This window comes from Cygnus olor, chromosome 8 (genome assembly GCF_009769625.2).
Source record: "Cygnus olor isolate bCygOlo1 chromosome 8, bCygOlo1.pri.v2, whole genome shotgun sequence".
NCBI classification, from domain to species: domain Eukaryota; kingdom Metazoa; phylum Chordata; class Aves; order Anseriformes; family Anatidae; genus Cygnus; species Cygnus olor.
The window spans coordinates 17,271,255-17,291,202 of record NC_049176.1 but is presented as its reverse complement, the minus strand read 5'-3'; the positions used below and the strand labels follow the sequence as shown (position 1 = coordinate 17,291,202).

General features: G+C 36.7%; 1 protein-coding gene across 1 annotated transcript in view; it reads left to right on the top strand.

The window, feature by feature from the left end:
* Window positions 1-19,533, top strand: part of HS2ST1 (heparan sulfate 2-O-sulfotransferase 1) — a 78,886-nt gene extending 59,353 nt beyond the window's left edge. The window contains exons 3-7 of the mRNA XM_040565205.1: window positions 5,725-5,810; window positions 8,102-8,240; window positions 11,093-11,190; window positions 12,513-12,670; window positions 14,895-19,533. Coding sequence (XP_040421139.1) covers window positions 5,725-5,810; window positions 8,102-8,240; window positions 11,093-11,190; window positions 12,513-12,670; window positions 14,895-15,121 — 708 coding nt within the window. The 3' untranslated portion in view covers window positions 15,122-19,533. The remainder of the gene's footprint in view (window positions 1-5,724; window positions 5,811-8,101; window positions 8,241-11,092; window positions 11,191-12,512; window positions 12,671-14,894) is intronic.
* The last annotated feature ends 415 nt before the right edge of the window (window positions 19,534-19,948 follow it).

The following is a 19,948-nucleotide window of genomic DNA, read 5'->3' as shown; positions in this document are numbered from 1 at the left end:
ACTAAACTTGTGACAGTCCGCTGTTTTCTGCTTTGGGGGAGGGAGGGAAGTTTTTTTTTTAATTTTAATATATATAATTATTTCCCTGCTTGTCATGAGTGCAGATTCAGGGAACCTAAGTCAGAGGTCTGAAACAACATTATGTCCTCATCCCTGTCCATAAAGTAAATGTTGCCAAACTCTTGGTATGTACTATTGTATGCTGATCATCTTAAGCTGACATGCAGCAGCAGCAGGAGCTGTTCTGCATTGCAGCATGTCAGCACGGAGGCTTCCAGCTCCTTTAAGTGTATGCCTACAGGCAGGAGCAGCTCAGCGCAGCTGCTGTAGTCTGGAGGAGGAGGAAGCAGATGGTAATGGGCCCTCCACTCTCAGTTCTGTATGTGGGAGAAAGGTTGAGGTCAGGATCTCAGCATCCAGGACACGGAGTGTGCTTGGGGTGGGACTGGAGACCTGTTTCATGGAAGCGAGGTCGTGTCACTGTTGGGTTCTTGCTGTTGTGAAATATGTCCTAAAATATGCAGGTGGTACTAATGATACATGGTTACTGAGATTAAGAGTAAATCTGGTAGTCGACCCTGTAGTCCTGTCCACTGCATAGAACAAGTACTGAAGTTCTGTGCACCAAGAGCAGAGAGAATTCCAAAAGATTTAACAAGCCTGTATCTTTTAATCGAAAAATCCTGCTCAAGTCAATCACACTTAGCACTGCACTTCCAACTGCAGTTTCTGTTTCTGTGAATAATCAAATCAATTCAATGCTGGGCATGTATACAATACTGGCAGTTCTAAATTAATTTGAATATTGTGCTATTGTCCAAAGTGGTGATTCATATTGTTAATTAGACAGTTGATACTCCTCTTCTTCAGTGGTCATTAACTGGGAGATGCTAACAATGAAAAGCTTTATATATTACATAGTTCTTCAAAGAAAGAAAAAACATTTCTTTAGCATATTGAGGTAGGTTGTGTATATGATTAGCAACTTCCCATTGCAAGTCATAACACACAATTCTGGAGATGTTAAGGGTGCTGAGTAGTAGCTGATGTGTGCTTGCTCCTTGTGGGCTTGGATATGCATGACATATTCACATGCCGCCTTCACCAGTCCCACTGAGTTGAGTGCATTAGGTGTATATATACCACTAGTAAAATACATGAACACATCACAAAGGCAAATTTGTTTTTATCAGTGATACTTTCTGTTTAAAAAAAAACCAAAAACCTCCCTGAGCAAGGTGAAGGTTGTCTTAGGCTGACATAAATAAATCGGTAAAATAGTAAGCTCTCTGGTATATACTATTTCTGCTGTACTTTTTCCAAGCTATTCTAATTCTGTTACAGATTTTACGTTCTCTGCCCATCTGTGAAACCTTTACTTCTTGAACGCAATCTGGGAAAAAAAGCTACTTAAAATCCACTCCAAATATAAACTGTAGCTGCTTTGAGATAGTCCCATAAGAGTCCCTAACACATCCATTTTAGTTTCAGATGGAATTTTTCCCAGCTGCCCTTCTCTCTTTTGCAGCTTGCCTGAAAGCAGGATCCTGTGAACTGCCCCTCTTTCTACAGGTTGGGCCTTTTCTTTGCAGCGAGCTCAGTGCCATGTTACCATGTTGCGTTTCAGACCTCCGTGGTCTGTAACAAAAACTATTGCCTTCATTAAAATGGAGAAAACATTTGATTGGAATTTATTTGTTGCTTGCATGTTTCAGTACTGATGTGTTTTGTCCATACAAGTATGCCTTTGTTATGGCTAACTGGATGGCATACCAGCCACACAGACTTTAGCTTTTTTTGTTACATGGAGGAAGTGTCATCTAACATATCTAAAACTAAATTGTTATTCTATCTTTCAGCATGTATTCTTGATATATTATTAGAAAAAAGAGGGTATGAGTACATATTGTGTACTTTTGTTGTGAACATACAGAAAACGTGGTATGATTATCCCACATTTCACTACCTCAACTTGCTGTTTGTAGTTTGTTGTTATATCTCCTGCAGTTTCTCTCCCCATTTTCCTCAAAAAAGACAGCTGAAAGCATATAGTCTTTCTTCCTAATGTATTCTAAAACAGTGACCTCTCAGAGGATACCAGACTCATACTGACTTTAGTAATATGTATTTCCTCTACTGGTGATGGTTTCAATGACCATCAAAGTGAAACAACAGAAAGGTTGCAGTGGGTCAGATAGCAGGGGCAGTGCCGTCATCTGGTGCTGAACATTTAGGAACTTTTCTCTCCGAGTTAGATGGTCGAGTGCATACTAGTGTCCACTACAGCACATTGGCCATTTCCTTCTATTTTCTTTGTATTTCCTTCTATTTTTTTTTCTTCTGAGGAAGAGCTGTTCATGCCGGTCAGGTATTGTGGCTTTACCATGGCAGGACTGGTGAACTCCCATCTCTTCATCTCATAAACTTGCTTCTCAGCTGCCCTTGCCTTGAGCTTGCTTGCGGTTTCTCATGGCATTCAGCCAACCTGTGCTGCTCGCTGGTTTCCAGTGGTCCTGGCCCTCTAATTTGGAGGTAGCTGCAAGTTATCAGCCTGTATGACAACTTGGATAGCTAAGCTACCAGTGCCTGCCTACGGAAGGATTCTGATTTAGTAATCCCATCGTGTTTGGTCTTGAAATCTGAATCTGGTGTTTCTTGTAATGGTGACGCCATGTTGGTATGCAGTCTTTCCTGAGAGCTTTCTTTTTCCCAGGTCAAATGGAAAATTCTCATGTGTCCTTACCAGGCTTCTGGTAGCCGTACCCCATCTATTTGTAATATCCAATCAGTTATTTAGCAATTGACAGCTCTATAATATAATGGAGGGAAAAGCTGGGGAATTTTCAGTGTGCAAACATCCACGTGATACCAGGCCACGGGGTAATGACCAGAACACCGGTTTGCATGCATAGAGTCCCCTGGACGTGTTGCCCAGACCAAGTATGCTGAGTTTTTTTCTTTTTTTTTTTCCTTTTTTTCTTTCAGCTCACTGACACTTGCTTTAAATTCTTATCGTCCTAGAAACTGAATGCATTTAACTTACCTTTCAGGACATCTTACGCCCCCAGAGTACGTTTGATCTGACTTTTTAATTCAGTGAAACTCAGCTGATTTCTCACTTACTAAAGGCTGTGGAGCAACTTTGTAGCTGATTATATAAAAGCACCATGAAACAACTTCACAGGAATTCCATTCGCTTCTATCTGAACTTTCAAAGTAACCTCAAATTTTATTCAGTTGGATGCAGGTTGAGAAGCTTGCCTGGTCTCTTGAAAGCTCCAGTATCTGCTAAGCCCTGAAAAGAAAAATAAAATTGATCGTGTCTGACAGTAAGAATCAGCAAACAGTATACTTCTCTGCCCTAAAAATGTGTGAATCCAGACTCGTTAGGCTATCTGGGACCTGGAATGCTTCTAATTTTTGGAATGGTGCAAGTATTGGGAAAGGGGGAAAAAATCTCTTGCCTGCAAGCTAGGTAGAGATGTTAAAAACTTGCATTCTCAGGGGCACAGTGTGTAGCTGGACAATATCTTAAGGCAGATGTAAATGTCATATAAAACCTTCTTAGTCTTCTCGTAGCTTCCCTGGTGTTAGTGTTAAAGCTAATAAAAGGTTAGAACATCCAGTCAGGTGCCTGATATACAGCATAAAATGCAGTTTCTTCTATAATAACCCTGTGTTCATAAAAAATTATTAGCAAAGCAATCATAAGACAAAGCTTTTTTTTTTTTTAAACTTTGTTGTGTTTTTTTTCTGAAAAAACTGTTACTGGCACATCTCAGGTGAGAAGGCAGATGGTGGTATGGAGGTCTGACAGAGACTGACAGAACTGACCCTTGGGAATTTGCAGTTAACATTTTCCTGTGTCTAGGCCTAGTCTAGTACAAACTGAAATCTAGCTGGTGCATCAGAAAACTTGCCAATGGAAGTGTAATTGAAATGTAAGCTTTGTTTGCATGCTGGATTATACAAAATAGGTAGCATTACTGGTTATCTTGTAGAGTTGTATCAACCAGCTGTAGCATTTGGGGGCTTGGGGATGAAAGGAGGGAGGATAACGTGTACTCTGCATTTAAGAAACTTCTTTCCTAGGTATAGAAATACTCATAGCTGAGGCTCTCTACTGAAAATATCTTGTCATTTATCCTAAGAAAGGTATAGTCAATGAAAGTTGGGTTTGTTTCAGTAGTAGCATAGGTAGTCTGACTGGATTCAAAGTCATATAGATATATTATACTTCGTGCTGTAGACAAAACGAGGCAGAAAACCAGTGCAATTTATGAAATGCCATTACATAACATTATGCGGAGCTTTTCAGGTAAACTTGCCACCATTTTCCTATGCAATATATGGTTTAAATTGCAAAATGCCTCAGACTGTGAAATCTGTGCACTGAAAAAAATGAGCACTGCCTGTTAGGAAAAAGTGGTATCCGTTTATTTCACCTGAGTCCAAGAGCCAGTGTTTGAGGGGAAAAAAGGTAAATTACCAAGTGCCATGCTAAGTCCTAGACGGCAAGGTTGCACGTGTGAGGAAGCAGTACCAGGCCAGTCTTGCCTCTTAAAATCTTCATTGGTCAGTGTTTTATTAGATGTCTCAAGGCACTATTACACTTCACAGAGAATGTTAGCATGTTGTTGTGAGCTGTCCAACTTTTGTTTCATGACTCTTTTGTCTCAGTATCTTTGTGCTTATCTATGTCACTGTATAACAAAAAAGATAGTGTAGATGTACAGGTAATACACATCTGTCTTCTAATTCTTAGTGTCAGAAATGGTGTAGCATTGTACTACAACTCAGGCAGTACAAATTTATCATCTTTTCTTCATTATCCAATTCACTAGTTTTGAAATAATTTTCAGAGCTAAATTCTTTGATGTTAAAATATTCTTCTTACCTAATAAAGGCAAGCTACATCAGGATTTCTATGCCCCACTTAATTTAATCATACTTTCTGTTTTGGGGCACGTATCTTATTTTGTTTTTATCTTTGAAATGCAAAGCTGTTCCTAGTTATGAAGTTTGCTGGTAGCTCTTTTCTCAGCCTTTGTTTAAGGCCTAATTCATGCTTTAACATGGAAGTTTCGCTAGATTTATGAGAACTGTTCAAGGTCATAAACTGTAGATCTAATTTACACTTTATACATTTACAAAATTTCTGGATTACTCATGCATTGCATTTTGGGAGGGGGGGCCAAATGAACCATCGGATTTGTTTTTTATATCCCAGTAAAATAGGTCTAAGAATATGCTTGTAAGTCTGGTATGCTTTTATTTGAAGAACGGAATACAAGCCAAACAATTCCATCAAAGGTATACTTGCATTTCTACTTATAGTCAAGAAAAGTCTGGATTCCTTTCAAGTTACAGATAAGATTCACCAACAAAAAATTACATGTTTGCATTGTTAATATTGTTGTGGTAGCTTTTGTTGAATTTATCTTCTGCTTGCTGTATTCTGCTTTTGGTTAGCTTCAGATCATTAAACTGTGATGATCTAAAATTAGTCATCTATATGCTTGCAAAAAGTCTAACTTTTAGTTTGCACAAATTGTTTGGTAATATTCAAAAAAACCCTTCTCTTCAAATGCATTGTAAGATTTTACTTGAACAAAAATAAAATAAAATAAAATAAAAATAAAAAATAAAAATAAAAAATCCACCATGTTAGACAAAGCTTAATGTGTTCCAGGTGTACTGAAACACTTCTGTCTACTTTTACAGGTTCGATTTGTGAAGAACGTGACTTCCTGGAAGGAAATGAAACCAGGATTTTACCATGGACACGTATCTTATTTGGACTTTGCAAAGTATGTTACCCATGGATTTATCCGTTGAGTGGCATAGTAGTTTAAATAAGTTGCTTGGCTCCATCTGGGATATTACTGCCCTCTAGTGATGAAAAACTGCTGTTTTTTAAATTCAAATGCTGAAATTCCTAGGAGGAGCAGTATTTGGTTTGATTTTCACAGTTTTCTCATGTCTTTTTGCATGATAACACGTAGCCGAATCATATTTCAAAACTATCTGTATACTAGGTTTAGTATTCTGTGGCTGAATGTCAGTTTGTTTTGCTGAAAATTCTCACTTTTCTCTGGGACACTGGCAGTTCTACCTAAGTGATTGGCTTCCCATTCCAAGAAGTTTTAGATACCTGTTCTAAAATATGTTTCTATCAAGTAATGACACCACCTTCTTAAGTTACGTAGTTATTCTGTTTCAGAGTATCCCTTTACACTTTATCAAGATATTAAGTTATATTTTAAGCATTTTTTTTCTGGCCTATAGTAATCCGACTTGCTGTAAAAAGCATAGAAATAATTCTTGTGGAGTTTAATCCTACTACTTCTAAAATTAAAAGAAATCACCTCCTGGTGACTTCAAAGGTTGAAGGATCATATCTATATTCTTGCTCACATGTGTTTCTATTCTTGTCTTATTTTTGCTTCTGGATCTAAAGCTGTGATCCTGAGTAACTTTGTCTTGTGAAACCTCCCCTTCAACTGGCAATTCAATTTTGCTTAGCAGTGCTTCATCCCAGACTTGTAGTATGAGGAAAAAGGCTTAAAATTGAAAATGGATTTTTTAGATCTGAGTGTATTCTGCTGCTGCACAAACAATAGCAACCACCACCTTTACCTCTTGTTGCTGGTCAGTCCTGAGTAATGATATGTTTGTGTGTGCTAGAACATTTAATTTAATTAAAAGACTTTTTTTTTTTCATGTAGAAAATTAATTTTTAGTCATTGCTTTCAACGTTTCATTCTGTCATGTACACTAACTTTTAATTCTAGCTTTTTATTATAGAGAATGAAAAGGGGAAGTGAGAGTTTCATGGTTTCCCAGTACAGTAGGTTAGATAATAGAAAATGCTAAAAGCTACAGTAGTGACTGAAAATTACCAATGGCACCAAGTAAAAGCTTGAAGTTTACAAAAAGTACCAGGCAAGAAGTCTTAATGGCAAATCTACCAATAAAATGAAATGCATCAAATTTCATTAGCTTCCCTTCTGCCTTTAAAAGTTAAACGTGAATAAACCGTTGAACTGAACTCCTATTGGAATAACAGCTTTCTGGAACAGCAAAGATGAATCAAAAATGAATGTTATTTTATACCCTGTTCACTTCATGAAGCTGAAAACATTTTCAGATACCGGAAGTCTTTAAACTAAAATAATTATTTTATATCTAGAAAGCATCTAAGCAATTTCACAGATTTCCTTCATCTGCATCTTCCCTCTAGGACTGCATTATCCTTGTGTACATTGCTATCCTTTCATCCAAACAATTTATTTTTTTCCACAACAGCTTATTGTTTCATATTTGTGGTTTTTATTGAAAGATGGCATGTGTACAAAACAGGTTTGGTGGTTTAAATCTTCTTCGTGTGTCCCATGAGCTTATGAACTCATTTCATCAAGCTTCCAGCTTGTACCACAGTAAGTAAAAATTAGCTTAGGTAGATGTGTGAGGAAACATTTTTCTGTCTGTGATAGAGAAATCAGTATGGTTACAGATACTATCTTAGGCTCCTATTTAATAAGCATAGCCATACGTCCAAGTAATCAGCCCAGGTAATGGATGGGCTCAGAGTTCTGTCTTCCTTCTGTCAGAGTTTGTCGCTGATAAGTTGAGCCCTGCCAGGAAAACTCCGTGCTCATTGCACAGGATGGGTTAGGAGGTGGTAGTAGGAGACAGGAATTCAGTATTGAATGCCCTGTCTGCTTATTATTAACATACATGCAGCCGCTAGATTGAGACATTTCTAGAGTCAGGGTAGTTGTATAAACACTCGTAGAATCTGTTGTGTGAGAATATTTCAGTTTTGTTTGTTTTGTTAAATAAATAATCAACCACTGTACTAAGAAAACTGAAATTGAACTGGCTTTCACATCCATGTCATGCACTAGATATAGAGGTGAGATGAATCATTAAACTTCCTCTCACCAGCATCTGCACTATATATAGATTTCAGTTGTATGTCTCTTCAGTAGAAGACTCAGGCATCTAGAGACAGGTACCTATAGAGACAGGCTTTTAGGTATTAGATGAGAAACTTTGATTCACCTTTAAAAGACATTTTTTTCCTCTTTCACTTTAGGTTTGGTGTTAAAAAGAAACCAATTTACATAAATGTCATAAGAGACCCTATAGAACGACTAGTTTCTTATTATTACTTTCTGCGCTTTGGAGATGATTACAGACCAGGGCTACGCAGGCGAAAACAGGGAGATAAGAAGGTAAAGTACACTTTGCTCTGTGTGTTGTTCTTACCAAAGTTAATGTGAAAACATTTTAAGAAATATGTACTGATAAAAGCTGAATACAAGTTCTTGTATTGGCATTAGTGATGGTGGTGGCTTTGTAAGTTATAATCTCCCCTTGGTGTAAGTACTGGACCAGAACGTAGCTTTGACTATGTTCTTTGTAACCCTATAAATTAGCTTTATGTTGCAATTTGTTTAAAATTAAATTACTGTTTTCAGTCCAGAGATGCAAGTATCACACTAAGTATACTCTTCTTGTTGAAAATTAAGCTAGATAGATTTTCCACCAAAAGCTGTGGAACTGCTGACGATTTGGCCTTGACATTTATCTTATTTATCACTAGAAACCCAATTAATTTATTATTTTAATGTAAATATTACAATGAAAATATATAGAGTCTTCTTGAAAGCTGTGGAGTATGAATCATATTTCTATACTTCTTCCATCTGTATTAGAAGGCTATAAGAGTAGTTCAGGTTAGCACATTCAAGTCTTGATTGCCATTACAACCTCAGAACTGTAACCTCATTTAGGGCTCATAAGATTATTCCAGAAAAAAATCTGCACATCCACTATAATGGTTTACAGTAAGACGTTTATCATGTTGTTTTGGACTTTCTTCAAATCAGGAAGGAAAATAAGGTATTAAATAGATTAATATAGTTTATGAGACTACAGGTAGAGCAGTGTGGAAGCTGGTGGGGTGGACATGGATTATACTTTACAGAGCCAAACCATTTTTAAGCTTTCAATGGCAATAGTTTTTAAAGGATGTTTTTTGTTTGTTTGTTTTTGTAATGAACTAAGGAAAATCATATTGATTACATCTTAGTGCATATGTCTATAAAACCATAACTACCAGAAAATGTAACTAATCATTTTGCATGCTTCCCACACTACCCCTTGTTAATGGTGTTTTTTTTAAATCCTGGGTAGGGACCATTCCTCTTTTTTTATTTTTTTTTCTGCTGCTGATTACTCTTGTTACACTGATCTTGTTACACATCACTTATCTTCCTCTGTTACTGAGGTTTTGGCGCCATCTTCTGCTACTGCATTTCAGTTTGTCCTAGCATCCTACAGCACAGACGGCGGAATGCTTCAAGCAGAACAGTAAATTAAATTATGTTTTAAAATACATAGAGAGATGATTTGATGTTATGGTATTGTTAAAGCATTTTTAAAAAGAGACCTAGGATCCAGTCTACCGTAACCTACTCTGTTCCTTTTCATGAAGAGCATAATTTGGCCAGTGGAACTTCTTTCTGATAGAGATGAGTGGGGTGGAAAGCTCAGCATGCTGCTGAGTCCAAGCCATTTATAGAATTTAATACTTACAAAAAATAATGAAATCTAAAAGTGTTGTTTTAGTTTTTAATTATATTTTGGACAGACTTGGTAAATAGTCACTGGGAAACATTAAACCAAAATCCACAGTACTACTGCTTGGTTAGACTGTGCTTTAAGTTCTAACTTACTGGAAGAAGTTGAAATTCATTCCTATTTATGTAATGCATTAATGCATTGCATTAATAATTTTCTGTTTATGATGTTATGATCACAATGTACATGGGAGAGTTAATTTTCTTTCTATACCCCTGTACTTCAAAAGTTATAGTTCAGCTCTAAGAACAGAGTCTGTAAAATGTTTCTTAAGGTAAAGTTTCTGGATGGAGCAGTCAAGGTATGTACGGAAGAGGAAGTGGGGAAGGGGACTTCTCCTATTTCATCTTAATTTAAAAATTATTTCCTTTCTTACACACTTTAACTATAAAATAACCTCCAGGCATAAGCAAAGAAGTCTTTCTTTTGACAGGTGCCAGTTCATATTTAGTATGTACATTCATAAGTTAGGAGGTGCATTTAAACGATTTAATTTCTAGGTGATGTTGATGCTATAAAATAATCGTGGTAGATCAGACTAGAATTTCTCTGGAGGGCTATTCTAGAGAAAGCATACCTAGGAAAGCAATGTCCTGTTTACCTTGTTAAGCTGTGCTTCATGTGTGATGTGTAACATGTATCAGCTATTTGAAACTCAAAGTGCAATGCAGAACAAGACTACTGGTTAATTCCTGCTTTGGCCTCACACCATTAAGTTTTTCAAGTTATCTCAGGATCTTTACCTCAAAATAAGTCTAGGTAAGTAGCTCATATGATGACTAAAAATATCATAATTACTCATTTTATGGTGGCTGGGTAAAATACTTGCACACTCTTTACAATGCTAATGAAGTTTTTATTGTAACTGTTGCTGTAATTGAAACTCTGTGTGGCTACAGCTGTCTGTCCATGTTGTTTGGAATGTTCTGTTACCCAGTGAACAACTTGCTTTCACTTCTGATTGCCTCTGAAACATCAGTTCTTTGTCATAATATTTAAAATGTAATAGAACAGACTTCAATCTAAAACACAAAAGGCACAGTGTTCTGTGCTCTAAAGATCCAGCTGTTCCAGTATTATGCAAGTCCGATGATATTTGACATATCTTTAGTAACTTCTCATGGGAGGGGAAAAATGACAATACCAACACTTATTGACTGGTTTTGCTAGTTTTGATGTAGCACCTTTGTCAGGGGACACAAGTAGGATCCAGTTGTTGATTACCTCTATTTATAAAAGGTTTTCTGAATACTAGTTTGATTTAGACAAGTAGGTCCTCCCAATAAAATATTGTAATAGCAAGACTTGAAAACATTATTTTCATTCTTTCACGTCATATCTTGTGTTTTTGTGTCCCCACTACATTTAGCAACTAAGCAGGTTGGTATGTGTGATACACATACCCAACTGTAAAGCTCAGCTCCGTCTGTCTTTGTTCCAGACCTTCGATGAATGTGTGGCAGCTGGAGGTTCAGACTGTGCTCCGGAGAAACTTTGGCTTCAAATTCCATTCTTCTGTGGCCACAGCTCCGAGTGCTGGTAGGGAGATAAACGTGGCTTAAGTTCTTAGTCAAGTATATCATCGCTGAAATATAAGTGTAACGAATTTGAATATGTAGTGCAGTTGGGGGACTGGATGAAGTGTAGCAGAAGGTACTTTACTAATTCTTCTTATTATGTATTTTCTTTGAAGGCGCCTCAAAATGCTTTTTACTGAAGCAGTACTGAAGTCCTTTAAACAAGCAATATGTTAGGATTCAGCATCAGCAGTGTTCTGAGGAAAAACTTAATTTTGTTTTAAAAATTATTATTTGTAGATTTGGGATCTTTACATTTTTCATTTATGTCAGGTTACAATATCTGTTTTTCTGAGTGGAGATATTTTGTTCAAGCTCCTGGAGTTGTTGTTTGGTTGTGGTTTTTTTGAGAATGAAGTATTTGAGATCTGGATAAATTTATCTACTTAAACGTTTGCCAGACATCAGTAGTCAATGATACATAGTAGAAACTGAACCAAAAGCAAATAGTGTCCATCTGTCAATGCATCTTGTCTTATAACAATGGCACAGGCTTTAAAGAACTGTTTAGCAAACCCTAATTTGGAAAAATGGTTAGTCACATAAAACAAATCACATGCAAGTACTATGTAAAAGAGAAAATGATGATAAATTAAAAACAAACAAAAACACACAAATGATATGATGGATTCTGAGTGAAATCAAGGGGAATTGTTTTAGTTTGTCACAGGTACTGTTCATCCAAATGGAATTAATTTAAGCATAAGCAAAGCAAATGGTCACTTGGGAACTTTCAGTGCCTCTTGGTCATACAGGTGAACAAGCAGGGAAAAAGAAATATGTCTGAGCCTATATTTTCACCCTGTCTAGAGCTATAGAAAGGAGGAAAATGCCAGTTTAATTTTTGTCTTTGTTGTTCAATAGGGAAGTCCTCCCATTAACTGCAATGACTTTCTAGTACGGAATTATGCTTGTACAATGCAAAAAGGAAGGTGCGTTCTTACCAGAACCATTTCTGGTGTCTAATGTGAAAGTGGAGAAAATCCTCCAGAAATTGCCTTAATAGAGACAGTAACCATGTACATATATGCTCTTTAAATGGATAAGTTGTTATTCAAAATAACTAGAGAAGTGAAATTTTAGATATGATAGATATGATGTTTTAGGTATGAACACAGGTAAGAGAAACTGGAAAGGGAAATGAAGACAGAAATGGTTAAAATTTGAAATGAATCTTGCCTTTCCTGTACAAATGTCCTGTTATGTATGAAGTGATCTCCACCTAGGGACCAAGGATTGCTGGCTGACATCAGAGCTTGCCGTAATTGTTATTTGCCATTTTAGGAATGTGGGAAGTAGATGGGCTTTGGAACAAGCCAAGTACAACCTGATTAATGAATACTTCCTAGTGGGAGTTACTGAAGAGCTTGAAGACTTCATCATGTTATTGGAGGCAGCTTTGCCCCGGTTCTTCAGGGGTGCCACAGAACTGTACCGGACAGGTATTTAAATGGTTGATTTCCATATCCCATTCATGCTCTTATCACTCTTTTTTATGTGAATTATTTAAACTAGATGAATAGTTTTGAGTCTCTACCAAGCTTGCCTCTCCGTTGACTGATATCCCTACAGAAGAGAGAAATTCTTCCAAGAAAACTCTCCATACAAATTTTTGAGGGCTACCCAAGTGTCTTACTGTCTTACATAAACTGTAAATGTTGAAGACTGAGCTAAGGGCAGTTTTGTAGGTATGCTACACTTGCAAATCACAGAAAGCTCAAAATATACATTTAGGAAATTGCAGCAGGTGTTTGTCAGAATATTTTTGAAAAGGCTTGCAGGGACTTCAGTTACATTAAGTTGGTAGTAGCAGATTTTTATTTCCTCAGAAGTCCTGCTGAAATTATCTGTTCTCGATGCAACCTTGTTATCTGCATAAAATCAGTTTTGATTTGAATGCATTTTCTTTTTAAAACAAAAAGGGAAAAAAAAACCTCATCTTGTCTGCACCTGTGTTCAAGATCAAAATTTAGATCTTCAAATGACAAAGGGGAAGAAAATGAGTTTTAAACAAGAAAATTGAAACATTTTTTGTTCAGATGGCTTCCTTAAATTTGCTTTTATCACAGTGATTTCAAAAATTGAAATAATTATTCTTTAGTTCAGGCATTCTTAAACTCAGTCACAGATCATGCAGAAGAAGTTTTGAAGAACCCCTCTGGATAACCTGGGATTTCTGACCCAGTATGGCAAATTATTCATTAAGGAAGGTCAGGACAGAGTGAGCAAAATGGTATCTCAATAACTGGGAAAGTTAACTTAAAAATGCTACACGTGGTATTCAGAAACAGTGAGTGTAATGAAGGTTTTTTTTGGAGAACTCCGACTCCTGTTACACTGTGTATCATAGGATTTCTTGGTCAGACTGAAGATCCATACGGCTCATGAATACTTAATTAAATACTTAAAGCTCAGTGTGTGGTATCTGGCAGTGGTCACCAGCAAACGTCAGCAAAAGTGTGTAAGAACAGGACAAGTACATGATAGTCATCACTATAGGTTATCTTCAGTTCCGAAGAATGAGTAAAATGCACTTTGAAGGATAACTTTTATTTCTTTGGAGAGTTTTTATGCCATCAACTGACTTTTAAAAAATTCTCAAACTTGCCACAATACCCCGTGACAGGAAGTTCCACAGTTAAGCTGAAAAAGCCTACAGTTTAGTATGACAAAACATGCTTGTGCTTTGAACATACCGTGTAGTTCCATTTGAGGCCCCCCATTCCTTTATGAAGGATCTGAGAACAGTAGTACGCAGTCTTTTCCAAGTTTTGTTTTGTTTTGTTTTGTTTTTTGCTAAGGTGGTGGGGCTGAAGAATTCTAACCTGAGTCTTTTCTCTGTGGAAACTGTTTTACATCTGTTATTGGCTTTGTTTCCTTTCTCTGTACCTTTTCCAGCTCACAGACCACTGTCCTTCACACAATATTTGAGATTTAGGTTCACTGTGAATTTATTTCTTCCTGCCTATATGGAAGTGTTTTCTCTCCAAGATTATCTTGTTTCCCCAAACCATTGGTTTACTTGGGATACAAAGGTCCAAGTACTTCTGGGGTCGTAGTAAGATTTTTGCTATACAGGTAGATCCCTTTTTGTGAGCTGGCCATGCAACTTATGATGAGGAAAAGATCCTTATTAGTAGGGCTTCTTTCTGCAAATGGTAGAAATGGAACTGATGCATCAAGCCCTAGATAAGTACTATTGACAAATTTAATATAAAACAGCAGATAGCACTTCTTAAGGAAAATATTTTCATCATTTTGGTCATCTTTGTCTCATTACCTAAGTCTCTGGCTCTGCAGTTTATAAAACTCTTAACATTAGATACCATATTAACATCTAAATAATAAATTCTGAAAGACTAATTGTGCTTGGAGTACATTACGTGGAGTAATCTTGTTCCTTAAATGAAATGTTCATTCCCTGGTTTTATTAGAGTAAGAAGAAAGACTTGAAAGAACTGTTGCAAAATTCATTAACATTTAGTGAGAGACTGCAATTTTCCAGCCCAACATGTTGCGTTAATAAATTCTGGATTAAGTTGTGTCACTTCGAATGCAGTTTATCAGCGTGCTGAGAGTGTGAAAACTCTGTAAATAAAAGGACTGTATACATTTTTTCATCACGTGAACGTTAAAGTGAAGCTATTGCTTTCATTTTGCATTTAGGAAAGAAGTCTCATCTTAGGAAAACAACTGAGAAAAAACTTCCCACAAAAGAAACTATTGCCAAGCTACAACAGTCTGAAATCTGGAAAATGGAAAATGAGTTCTATGAATTTGCACTGGAGCAATTTCAATTCGTCAGAGCACATGCAGTTCGGGAAAAAGATGGAGAATTGTATATTCTGGCTCAAAACTTTTTCTATGAAAAGATTTACCCTAAATCAAACTAAGAACACAGTACTGGTAGATTTATGGACCTAAATCTTTGGTCACATCATCATCACAGTCCTCAGCCATGGAAATTAGATTGCTTGTAGACCTCCAAGACATTTCTCTCTAGATCTGAGAAAAGTGGGCTGTGGATCACCTCCGGGGCGTTGGATACCAACTAATCATGTTGGTAATCCAGAAGCAAAAGTTTCATTTCTTTTATCTAACTAATACTTTCAGTGGGAGTTAATACCCTTTACCTGAAGAAATCTACACTTTAATTTGGAGCAATTAACACACAGCAGTTCTAGTTGAAAATATAAACAAAAAATGCTTCTGTTAATGCTCTCTTTAATTTTCAGAGCAATTTATTTTTGTTTATACTTCTGTGAAGAGGAAGTCATTTTTCCCAGCTTTCAACATGGAAATTTTGGTTGTATACTATATGAGTAGTGTTAATAACTGGTTGACATCTGTGCTTTGTTTTTGTGAATCATGTCACATGATATTATTTGGGATGGTTAATCATGTTCTGCTGAGAAATGCTGCTGCTGGAATTGCCCATATTTATATATGTGGTTTTATTAAAAAATTACAACTAAGCATTAGTGTTAAAACAACATCATTTTCAAATTAATATTGTAAAAAGTTAAAGAATCAGAGCAGTGGGGGGGAGGGGCGAGTTCTTTTGTTTTTTTATTCACACCACCCCTGACTGAGGTTGGGAAAACTGCAAAGAAAGTTGGTATTGTCTGCAGTTCTAGTTGATGCTTACAGTGGTATAAAAATAGTAAATTCAATATAAAGTTTCTCCATGGATTCTTTGTAGTAATTGTAAGCTGAGGTATTGGTGAATCCATATTATGACTCCATTAGTGAGCTGTGGTATGGTTAGGGTTTTCCTACTACTTCAAGACTTTTACCTGTAGAATATTTTTACTAAGGTGCTTTATAATGTGTTTTAAAGCATTGCATTTACAAAAGGAGTAAAATGCTGTAAATACTGCTTATTTTATGTATTTGGACCAAAAGGTTTAAAGTAACTCGTTCAAAGTGGGTTTTTGGTTTTTGGGTTTGTTTTTTTTTTTTTGCACCCATTTGGTTGTGTGAAGTAAAAAAAAACATCACATATACTTCCTGGTTGAATTAACTGTTGGACATTGCAGAAATGCACTTCAGTGACCTCTATGACTTTAATACTAGAATGTTGTCCAGGGATTCTCTTTACAGAAATGTTGTCGTCATCCTTTGTTATGTTAAGAGGAAAAGAAGAAAAATATGATGTGTAGTCTGGTTGAGAAAGATGCAGTGAGCTTGACATAATTGTATTTATGTAACTGCCTTATGTGACTATTGTAAATTTGTGAGTTGCCATTATTAACAATGTGAAACACCTGGTAAATCAAGTAAATTGAAACTTGAGAACAGATGTTTGGGGCCACTGCATTATAGCAAATGGCAGTGGAGAACTACAAGAATTTGTTTCCTATTGAATTTTCGTAAAGATCTGAGTATTTACACATCTTACACCTGCCTTTTCTTAAAGTGCTTTGCACAGGGTCTGATGGGGGAAGGCACTGAGGAGACAAAGTAAAAAATGGTTGTAAAGGTTTTAATTCCTAAGGGATGATGCTGAAGGCTTAGTTTAAAATTACCAACTGGAGTTTCTTTAACCAGCTTGTTCTTGTAATGAAAACAAAGGAAATGGAAAATGGTCTGTGAACTGGGTGTCTGCAGCCAAAAGCAACAGTCCAGTTACAGACAGGATAATGACAGACTATCAAGTACATCTTGCCTTTTCTTTGTTTTCTTGAATTTTCTCTTTGAATTTTAAAAATAGACCTCATTGTTCTTCCCAAATAATCAGGGAAGTTCCTTCTGGTAGCTTACCATTTATATAGTGTGAACCATGCATAAGATTTCCTGTGCTAGTTCTTGTCTATTGACGTCATTAATAATGCCAACATGCCTGGGAATGAGATGTGTTCACACGTGAAGACAGTTTCTAGCTAAAGGAAGGAGCTGAGGAGTTGTACACAAGAAGTAGCTAATGGAGATATAAAAACTTCTAAAACAAAGCAGTAGCCTTTTTGAAATAAGAGGAATATTTATAAACCCAGTAAAGATTATCTACTAGGTGATAGTTTTATTTTAGGTGGTTTTGTCTATGTTGTTTTCCTTCAGTATGATTTGGTAAGTTACCTTCTTGAGTCTTCTTCAAAATTTTCAGAAGAGCACCTCTGGGAGAAAGGAAGCATTTACTAAGTAAAAACATACAACATTCATCTAAGTAATGAAAAAAGTTATGTACGCAAATACTTCTGTATTCACAAGAAAAAAAAAATAAGCAAAACTGCTACTGATTTCAGTACAGCCTACAGAAACCTATTCTATTTCATAAGCAATTCTTAAAGTTGTATTCCCGCCCCCCCCCTCCCCCAGATTAAGGATTTCTGAAATATAAGGCTTCAGGAATGGTAGAAAAACTTGTATTTTTGTTTACTTTTAAGAGCAATATATTTTTTCATAGCGCATATAAGTAAACACACATTATTTACTTCTTGTTCTTTGCTGTGAACTGACCACGTTGAGACAAAAGTTTAAGACTTTTTTTTAATGTTAGCTACAGTTGGAGAGGTGAATTCATTCTAGATGTACTCTGAAAACGTTACTGACTGTGGAACATGAAAGGAATTGAGACTGTACTTTTGTATGTAGTGCTACCATCTGGCCAACTGTGAACTTTTTAGAATCCCTTGAATTAAGAACTATTGATCTTTGATTTCCTAAAAGCAGAGAGTTTAGGAAGAGGAAACTTACAAATTTTTCAAAAACCTGCTGTGCTCATCTTCTATTCAGAAAAGGAATCAATCCAATCTGATATTAAAAACATTTTACAGTATATAAACAGAATTTATCTTGTGCATTTTCCCTTAATGAGTTTGAGTGAAAAGCAACAATACATGGACTGTTGTTGTTGCAGGCTGTATGATCAGTAAACTTACTATGCAGCCTCCTGAACACAGGTCTCTGAACTGAAGTCACTGTAGTCTCTGCACAGGAGTGAGACTTGCTTTTTGCTGGGCTGAGTCCATTTGAAAGGTGCTGAAATGCTCATATATGTAGTTGAGAGTAGGTTTTGTTACATGGTTCTGTACTTTTTGTACAAAACTAAAGCTCAGATTTTGTGCAAAATTCTAGCCCTGTTGAAACTCCTGACTGTCAGTGTAATGGCACTAGGACCAGCTGTGCTGGCAGCTACATAGCCATAACCCCAGCATGCCGGGAGCACTTGGGATCTCCTGGGCAGTGTTGATGGGAGAGCAACAGTGTTTTGGGCTCCTTCCCGTAATAATCCTGCATCCGTGCAACAAGAATTTCACTCCTATTTTCTTAGTGCATCTGTGGGCAGATAAAATGCTAGGGTGTGGAGTGTCCTACGTGTACATTTCTGTTTGCTCTGGGTTTGTTTTCATACGGTCTCTCTTAATGGTATGCTGATCATGGCATTATTTTCAAACAGGCATGAAAATTGGTAGCTCTACAATATGGCGAAGGAAGCAGCAGTCCATCCTGGTCGTTTGAAATGCCTTTTTGTGGGTACTTAGCTTTTCTGGAGATACTTAGCTGTTTTTACTTTCCAGAAATACACATTTCCTTGTTTATGATCTCAGAGCAGTCCTATTTTAATATCAGGGAGAATTCGGTTATTTTCTGTTATAATTCTGTTAACATTTTCCTTAGGCTTACCTGGTGTTGCTAACTGTGTCTGTGACGAAAGCTATGTGATGATGCTGTCTGAACTGTGCTGCTTAAGCAGTCAGTGGAAAAAGCTGATTCGAGTGCACTGCCAATGAAGCTCTTCAAAATTAGAGCATATTTTATGACTACTAGAGATTAAATTTAAGGAAACTGTAGGGCTACGGAGTTGCATGGAAGCACCCTTTACTGTAAGCCTATGCAACTATGTAACCTTTACAGCAGTATTTATAGAAAGAGCCCTTTTCAAGAAGACTTTTCTGGAGCATAATTATAAATGTTTATACACTTGTACTGTCTTATATTTACATCAGCAGGTTTCTGTAGCTTCTGTAAAAAAGACAGGTTTGTGAGCATATCTAAAGTAGTACTGAATGTAATTTTGAAAAACATGGATTGTGCTTCATGACTTTTTTCTTTTTAAATACACACAGCTAACTAGTGCCTTTTTTCCTCACAATCCATGTTGAAGATGTTTGCTCCCTCTCACCCTCCGTAAATTGATTCGTTTGTGCAATACTATTCCGACTTGAAACCATTTTGTCACAGCTGTTTGAGAAATAATCTCCATTTTTCCTTATTATGCTGCCAGCTTTCTGTTGTTGAAGTGTTTCAGTTGATTACCTAATGCAAATGCTATAAAATAAAACACCCAGTGGGAAGGGGAAAAAAAGAGTCTGCTGTCCTGTCTTAATATTTGTATGTCACATTCACATGAAAGGATCTTTTTCTGGAACATGTTGTCATGCAGCATTGTGAACTTCATTTGCAGCGATTGCAATTCTGGAGGGGAGGGGTGAGCTGCAGCGTAGTTCATCTGCAATAATTTCATATAGCTACAACCAAATATACTTATAAGCCTTTAGAATTTGCATTGGGCTTTCTGGCCAGAAACATAATAAATTTCTAGTGGGTATACGTGGTGCTGGAAGTGTCAATGAAAAGTTCCGTAATATTAGAACTGAGATTTGTAAGAGCAGAAAATTAGCATTAAAACAATGAATTGATGCATTCGTGTGTCTCTGGCTGAGAGAACAAACGACATGACTGATTACCGTGGTGCTGGAAGATGCTTGCTTACTGCAGTG